The sequence below is a fragment of the Berghia stephanieae genome, chromosome 8 (assembly GCF_034508935.2).
Source record: "Berghia stephanieae isolate SIO BIC M18660-M18661 chromosome 8, UCSD_Bste_1.3, whole genome shotgun sequence".
Lineage (NCBI taxonomy): Eukaryota > Metazoa > Mollusca > Gastropoda > Nudibranchia > Aeolidiidae > Berghia > Berghia stephanieae.
Genome location: NC_088367.1, coordinates 45,331,075 through 45,339,911, shown reverse-complemented (window position 1 = coordinate 45,339,911; position 8,837 = coordinate 45,331,075). Strand labels below are relative to the sequence as shown.

Below are 8,837 nucleotides of genomic sequence, written 5' to 3'. Positions count from 1 at the left end.
TCGTTCCAAATGAAATGCATCCAAAGAATTTTAGGAATATTTTGGCCTAACAAAATTTGAAATGAAACGAGACAGAAACAGTGACCAAAGCGACAACGATAAAGAGATTCAGATCAAGACGGCTAGGACATGTTACTAAAATGGAGACAACTGCTCTGCCAAAAATAGCATTCCACTGGACGGCTGATGACAAAATACTATGAGACGGACCAGAAGAGATGTGTTTGTTTGTTTGTTTGTTTTTAAGCGTTTTGCGACGCATGTAACACATTAAGGTCATATCAGCGCCAGTAAAAGGAAGAGTATGGGATAGTAAAAAGTTATAGAATTACAATTCATATGCACCCAAGAAAAGGTAAGACAAAGGGGAATTGGTTCACATAGGGAACAGATGTAGATTCCAAGAGCACACAATCACAGTACTTAGATTGAAATCACCTAAATGTCTCATCCTGACCTGAAGCACAGGTCCCCACTCAGAGGAACACACTCAAATGTTTACAAATAATATATAACATGTAAATAAACATAATATAGTGATAACAGAGAGATTATTTACAAAGAAAAAATTATCATCTCCCAAAACTAACTATAAATTTAACGATTTCCCTCTCAGCCAGGGTATCCGGCCAGAGCCAGGACAAAACCAAGTAATCTCATTCCTAGACAGAGACAGAAAGCAAGTTGGAAAATAGATATAGGGGGATAGATGACACAGTAAGTACCTCCCTGCCCATTATGGGAGGTCAGGAACCCCAACTAGCCAAAAGAGGTTGATCCATGGATAAAAATCTTACAACCTGGAACAACTTTGGTGTCCCTGCAGCCGACAGACAGAAATGGAAGGCTGTAGTAAATGTCTTATGCGTCCAACAGCTCGATAACGATTAAGTAAGTACGTTCCTGTTTATTAATTGGATTCAATAGTCTGATGTCACGTCCGCCTAGCAACGAGCAGCTTGGTTCTAAACAAAGAAAATCGGTACTTTCTTTTCTTCTTGCTAGCTAGAACTTTTTCACATGTCATGTGATCAGAATGTATAAAAGTCAAAAACATGATCTGATATACAATGATTTTCTCCTCTGGATACACTTTCATGCTCGTCGGAGAAGTATTTCATAAGGGCGTCTGCCATTGTTCCGATAGTTTAGAACCAGTTATTAAGTCTGCGTCGTTACGCGGGAGGTGACGTTTTGACTGTTGAAGCCTATTTCTCCTAGTTTTTTTCATCACAACATAATCTATGTCATCAAGAAACACAACTGCGATAACAACACAGCTTTTATATATAGAGAGTTATCTCCTTCTTTGCAAATCGTTTGATTCAGCTTCTCATATTTTGTGGTCCATCGCCTCAAAACGGGTATACGTCGGGAACAGTAGAACGCTGCGAGGAAACGGTACAAACAATGAACGTTTCGGATGCAGACACCTTGTAAGCGAAAGTAAGAGATGAGGAAAATATCTAGAAAGGGATGGGGAAATAAAGGGTTTTTTTTAATAATTGAAATGTAATGTTAGAAGTAGTAGTAGTAGTAGTAGTAGTAGTAGTAGTAGTAGTAGTAGTAGTAGTAGTAGTAGCAGTAGTAGTAGTAGTAGTAGTAGTAGTAGTAGTAGTAGTAGTAGTAGTAGTAGCACTAGTAGTAGTACTAGTAGAAGCAGTAGTAGCAGTAGTATTGTAGCATAAGTAGCAGTAGTACTAGTATTAATAGTAGTAGTAGTAGTAGTAGTAGTAGTAGTAGTAGTAGTAGTAGTAGTAGTAGTAGTATTAGTAGTAGTTGTAGTAGTAGTAGTAGTAGTAGTAGTAGTAGTAGTAGTAGTAGTAGTAGTAGCAGTAGTAGTAGTATTATGATAGTAGTAGTAGTAGTAGTAGTAGTAGTTAGTAGTATATGTAGTAGTAGTAGTAGTAGTAGTAGTAGTAGTAGTAGTAGTAGTAGAGTAGTAGTAGTAGTAGTAGTAGTAGTAGTATAGTAGTAGTAGTAGTAGTAGAGTAGTAAGTAGTATAGTAGTAGTAGTAGTAGTAGTAGTAGTAGTAGTAGTAGTAGTAGTAGTAGTAGTAGTAGTAGTAGTAGTAGTAGTAGTAGTAGTAGTAGTAGTAGTAGTAGTAGTAGTAGTAGTAGTAGTAGTAGTAGCAGTAGTAGAGTAATGATAATAAAAGAAACAATGATTTGTTGTATATTTCACCTTTTATTTCAAGCACTTATATCACATTAAGGAGCAGGCATCGGTGTAAGATAAAGACCTGAACAAGTGTGTCAGACAAAGAAAGAAAGAAAAATACAAGAAAATAAAAAATCCCAAAAATATCCGTCGACGTTTTGGGATGTTTTTTTCTTGTATTTTTCTTTCTTGCTTTGTCTAGCACCTTACATACACACTTGTTCAGTTCCTTATCTTACTTGGTATATATCAAAAAATAATTAAGTGGCCACTGTTTATGCCTTTATGTTTTTAAGGGTTTTACGGCGCTTGCAACATATTAAGGTTATATCGGTGCCAGTAAATATAAAAAAATGGGATAGTAAGAAGTTCAAGAATTACAATTAAAGCACCCAAGAAAAGGTATGACAAAGGGGAATTGGTTCAAATAGGAACGATGTAGATTCCAAGACCACACTGTCAAAGTACTTAGTTTGAGATCCCTTAAAAGTCTCATCCAGACACAAGCACAGGTCCCCACTAAAAGGAATACACTCAAATGTTTACAAGTCATAAATAATATGTAAACAAAACATAATACAGTGCATAATAACAGAGAGATGATGTACAAGGAAATAAATATCTCCCAAAACAAACTATACATTTGAATGTTTCCCTCTCAGTCAGGGTATCCGGCCGGGGCCAGGACAAAACCAATTAATCTCTTTCCAAGACAAAGACAGAAAGCAAGTTGGAAAACAGATATAGGGGGATAGAAGACACAGTAAGTACCTCCCTGCCCACTATGAATGGGAGGTCAGGAACCCCACCCAGAAATGGCCACTGTCATAAAATTGTAATATTAACTCACTCAATCCTGGAGTTTTTGCTACTTTTCAACATTGGAAAAAAATGTATTAAAAATGAGCATGTGCATAGATAGTTTTATTCAACTATCATTAACATTATGTAAAAACTAAAAACATTAGCTTTGATTCTACGCCTATAATTTGACTCATACAAATGTAATAAGTTGGCATGGGGTAAATGCAACCCGGGTAAACTGGGGATATAGTCGATGTTAGGGTTCAGCGAGTTAATATGTCTGGATGAACAAGGTATTGGCATTTATTTTGTAACCCAAAAAAATGTAAATGAAAGTTTTGGTTTATTTCTATTTGTATGTTTGTTTATTTGTTAGGGTTTTTTTTTAATTGTGTGTGTATGTGTGTGTGTGTGTGTGTGTGTTTGTGTGTGTATGTGTGGTGTGTGTGTGTGCATATGTATTTCAGGGGTTTTACGTCTCTTGTGACGCATTTAGGTCATTTCAGCGCCAGTAAAAAGGAAGAAAATGGGATAGTAAAATAATTTTGATTTACAATTAAAAGCACACGGCATGTCAAAATCAAGTAATATCATTCCACTACAAAGACAGAAGGCAAATTGGAAAACAGCTATTTACAAAGGGATAGAAGGCACCCTATGGGATGTCAGGAACCCCACCCTGGTTTTCGGAAAAATCAAAAAACAAAAATATATAACATGAAACCAAAAATAAAAAATAAAGAAAAAGTAATAAAAAAATAAATATAACAAGAACAAATAAAATAGATAGATAAATAAATAAACACAATAATAATAATAATAATAATAATATAATAATAATAATAATAATAATAATAATAATAATAATAATAATAATAATAATAATAATAATAATAATAATAATAAATAATAATAATATAAATAATAATAATAAAATATAATAATAAAATAATAATTAATAATAATAATAATAATAATAATAATAATAATAATAATAATAATAATAATAATAATAATAATAATAATAATAATAATAATAATAATAATAATATAATATAATAATAATAATAATAATAATAATAATAATAATAATAATAATAATAATAATATAATAATAATAATAATAATAACAATAATAATAATAATAATAATAATAAATAATAATAATAAATAATAATAATAATAATAATAATAATAATAATAATAATAAAATAATAATAATAATAATAATAATAATAATAATAATAATAATAATAATAATAATAATAATAATAAATAATAATAATAATAATAATAATAATAATAATAATAATAATAATAATAATAATAATAATAATAATAATAATAATAATAATAATAATAATAATAATAATAATAATAATAATAATAATAATAATAATAATAATAATAATATAATAATAATAATTGTAATTTTACATATTGTAATTTTCCATATGTTTCATATTTTACACGTTATTATTATTTTTTAACTTGAGCAAGATTATTATCAACCCCCAGTTTCCCCCCTGGACAGCATGTGTGATTCCTGTTGTCATCAGACATCTTGATTGATGAATTATCTATAACATTCCTTTGTGTGCCTTGGCGACAACGTCTTATGATGTTGTGGCGGAGGGCATAAAAAAATCTACAGTAAAGTAAATTTCTTCATTAGAAAATAAACTTGTAGAGGAGGGATCATAACCACGCCCCTTGTCCCTTAAACCCAAATGATTCGGACTGTCCGAGGAGTCAATATTCAGCAAACGATGAAAGAGAATACTAATTAAGCGAACTACACATGTGTTACACATTGGTAAGCGTTGAAGTTAATTACTTGTTATAGATAGTGTGAGCTTGGCTAAGAAGCTCACAACATTGACATCCGGAAGAACAACGGACCAACACACAAAACTATGTGTAACCTTAAACTTTTATAGTCTGATTAATACCATTGAGTGGGAATTACTCATAAACACGGAGGGCAAAAAACAGAAATAAATAACAAAGACCCAGTGACCTCAACTTCATTCTATCCACACCCACCACCCCAATCTCAGCAAATCACAAGACTATATGTCACCTTAAACGTTTTTAGATAGAATGAAGTTGACGTCACTCGGATCTTTGTTATTGTTTTCTACCATCCACGTTTATGAGTAGTTCTCACTAAACTGTATTAACCAGACAATAAACGTTCAAGGTTACACATTATGGTTTTGTGTGTTGGTTCGTTATACTTCCGGATGGCAATGTTGTGAGCTCCTTAGCCAAGCGCATACTATGTGTAGTCCAATTGAGACAATCTATGAGAGCTAATCACCCAAATGGTGTTCTTAAAACATTAATAAAGAGCAGTGTGACATCAACTTTATTCATATTATTGTTAGTCAACAACCAGCAATGTTTGTCCGAGGGGATTTGAGGGTGAGTCATGGATCATGTGCTTTGATTATTCAAAAATCAACTTATTAATTGAGATTTTGTTTCTTAACTTTCAAAAAAAATTAAATTATTATTTCTAATCAATTTGACTTTAGATTCAATAGAATTCAACAGTCTGGTGTCACGTCCGCCCAACAACTGTCAGCTTGGTTCTAAACAAAGAAAATCGGTACCTATTTTTTATTCTTCATGCCGGCTAGAAGTTTTTCACATGCCATATGATCGGAATATATAAAAGTCAAAACGTGATCAGATTTATAATGTTTTTCTCCTCTGGATACATTTTTATGCTCGTCGGAGAAGTATTTCGTAAGGGAGGTGATGGAGATAATGGTGTCCGCCATTTTCCCGATAGTTTAGAACCAGTTACGATGCGTCATTACGAAGGAAGTGACGCCACGACAGTTGACCCTATTAACCATTCGACATTTATTGACCACTCAAACACAGGATTTTTGACACACCCTCAAACCCGTCCAAACATCCAAACTAAAAAAGAGCAGTCTCTCGGGACCAAAGGCCCATGGAGCCGGAATTTATCCCGGTTTCCATAGCGTGAAACGGACAAAAGCAATTGTTTACTACTATTTGGATAGGACTTCTAGTCTATCGCAAAGTACTTTCCACCAGACCTAAAAGACCCAGATTGTGTAATCACTGCTGGATGGACAGGGGGGTCAGAAAAAAATCTCGATTGCACCCGGGATCGATCTTGGTCCCTTTGGTTGTGTGCCGTCAACTTCATTCCTTCTATAGAAGATATGAAGTTGGCATCAATCAGCTCTTTGTTATTGTTTTTACACCGCTAGTTGGGTGATACGCCCTTCCAAAAATTCTCTCAAAAAGACTATAACTATAATAAACATCAAAGGTTACACACTTTTTTCGTGTGTGTTGGTATGTTTAAGTTGGCTGGCAGACGTTGTGAGTATTTTACCTAAATGCATAGCATCAATAACCATTTTAGGTTAAAGACAGCTTTGTGAGTTATGATTAATCAGGCGAGTAAACAAGTTTTGTTGTTGTTTTAAAAAAAAAAAATTAAGTTCATTCCATCGAGGGTATTATACATGTAGTTCGATATTTCTTACACTCACTGCCATTGTTTACTGAATAATGACTCTTCGGACTGTCCGAGTCAGAGAGGTCATGGGGCGTGGTCCGACGTAACAACATCCTGGATTACACAATATCAGGTTCTACAAGTGTTTTGTGGTCGCCGGTCACTTTTTCAAAGGGAAGATCAGACACAAACCGCTTGACCATGTCAAGGACATGCTGAGGCTGGTCAATGGCTGTGCGGTGTCCAGCAGAACGCAAAATTACCTGCAATGAAAAAAAAAGGAAGAAAATGGTTCAGCTCGATATAAAACTGTTTTGAGATGGTGGGTCACATTGAGTAGATATGTCCAGCACCAGGATTTCGATGGTCGGCGGATCAAACCTTTTTACATTTAGCGTAAAGTTATAAATCAGATGACAGCAATATTGTCATTATACGATTCTTTCATCTCTTTGTATTTATTAAACGAGATATTTTTTTGTTGAAATCGTAGTATACTTAGTTTGAGATCACTAAATGCCTTATCCAGACACAAGCACAGGTCCCCACCAAGAGGAACAAATTCAATTGTTTACAAATCACATATAACATGGAAAATGAAAAATAATACAGTGCAGATGATATACAATGAAAAAATATCATCTCCCAAAACAATAACTATACTGTTTCCCTTCCAGCCAGGGTATCAGGCCAGGGCCTGTATAATCTCATTCAAAGACAGAAAGCAATTGGAAAACAGGTACAGGGGGATAGAAGAGACAGCATGTACCTCCCTGTCCACTATGGGAGCCTGAGCCAGGGTGAAAAAGGAAATGATGATGATGATGATGATGATGATGATGATGATGATGATGATGATGATGATGATGATGATGATGATGATGATAATGATGATGATGATGATGATGATGATATCTCACCCTTGTCAAATTGCCTGCCTTCGTCACGTATCCAATCGCAACCCCATCACTGTCCTTCCAAATAACTTTACTGTCTCCGGCCACATATTCCTTCTTTCCAGACCACTCAAGAGTAGATAGGAACTCCTCTATCATCGGCACTGACACTGCTGGGTCAAGCTGTCCGTTGTACACCAACACCTTCAAACAAACAAACAAAAAGAACAAAATATTTAACCTTGGAAGGTTCCAGGCTCAAAACCCTTCTTCAGTCAGTACCAATAACAGCTCAGTATTGAGAATAAAACATGAGGAAATTAAGACATGTGAGCTAATATAAAGTGAAATATTAATTAAGAGTGCTCAAGGCGCCTTACACAGGTCCTAAGCAAACAACAAAAACGGAACATCTAGGAAGAAACATGATGCTATGAGGCGATGTTACAATCTTTTTGTGCTGCTATGTGATTTTGTGGTATAACCTGTCATTTGCATTTTTTGCGGCCGCAAATATCAGGGCGATCCGAAAATTTTGGCAAATTTCCCAAATTTGGCAAATCGTGGCAAATTTTGGGGAAAAAAAAAGAAGCGAAAACAAAATAACGAAAAAAAGAAGTGCGAAACTTGAGAAATGTTGCAGCTTTGCCTGGGCTCAAACCAAGGGAAGCTACTCTCTACGGATAATGATCCTTTAAAATCTTTGTAACAACGCTATTGTGTAAATTAATAAATGTAGCCTCCTTAAATGTAATAAATTGTCTTATATATTTTTTTTTCTGTATCGCGTTTTTAATTTTTACTGAAACGCTTAGTTCTCCTCGGCAAATTTTTTGGCAAATTTTGGTCTTTTTGGCAAATTTTCGGGGGGTTTTTTTGCAACTTTTGGCAAATTTTAGGTCCCAATTTGGCAAAAAATGCAGATGACAGTATAACACTCCATTTCGGATCGGAAAGTCCTGGGTTCGAGCCTCGCTGGGCGCATAGTTGAGTCCTTGGAAAAGGCTCTCTAATCATATTCTCTCACCATACTCGTGTGTAAAATGAGTACCTGGCCGTAAAAACAGCGTTGTCTCTGTCCGAAAAAAAAACTGTAACATCTGTCGTTCTACTTGTTACGTGTTGCTGTTGGTCGGGGACCCTTTGTAAAGCGCTTTGAGCACGTTTAGTCAATATTGCGCTATACAAAAGCTCATGTTTTTGTTTTTTTTGTTTGTTGTTGTTGTTTTGTTTTTGTTTTTTGTTTGTTTTTGTTTTTTTTTGTTTTTGTAACAGAGACCCCGCCGAGTACTCATTTTACAAAGATCTGAAAATGTGTGTATGCAATGTAGCTAGACAAAAAATACAATAAATTGTAAGCTTCAATTTATTATACGAAGACAGATACTGTGGACGTTTTGAGTATCCCCTTTATCAACAAAACAAGATGAATGAAATACTACAGACGAATGCGATAATGCAACTATTA

The 8,837-nt window shown here is 34.3% G+C and overlaps 1 protein-coding gene across 1 annotated transcript in view; it reads right to left on the bottom strand.

Annotated features, from left to right (window-relative positions):
• Nucleotides 1–4,417: 4,417 nt before the first annotated feature.
• LOC144979031 (putative serine carboxypeptidase CPVL) overlaps nt 4,418–8,837 on the bottom strand; it is a 21,881-nt gene continuing 17,461 nt past the window's right edge. Inside the window, exons 8-9 of the mRNA XM_078925648.1 lie at nt 7,394–7,573; nt 4,418–6,736 (exon numbers count right to left, since the gene is read on the bottom strand). Coding sequence (XP_078781774.1) covers nt 6,593–6,736; nt 7,394–7,573 — 324 coding nt within the window. The 3' untranslated portion in view covers nt 4,418–6,592. The remainder of the gene's footprint in view (nt 6,737–7,393; nt 7,574–8,837) is intronic.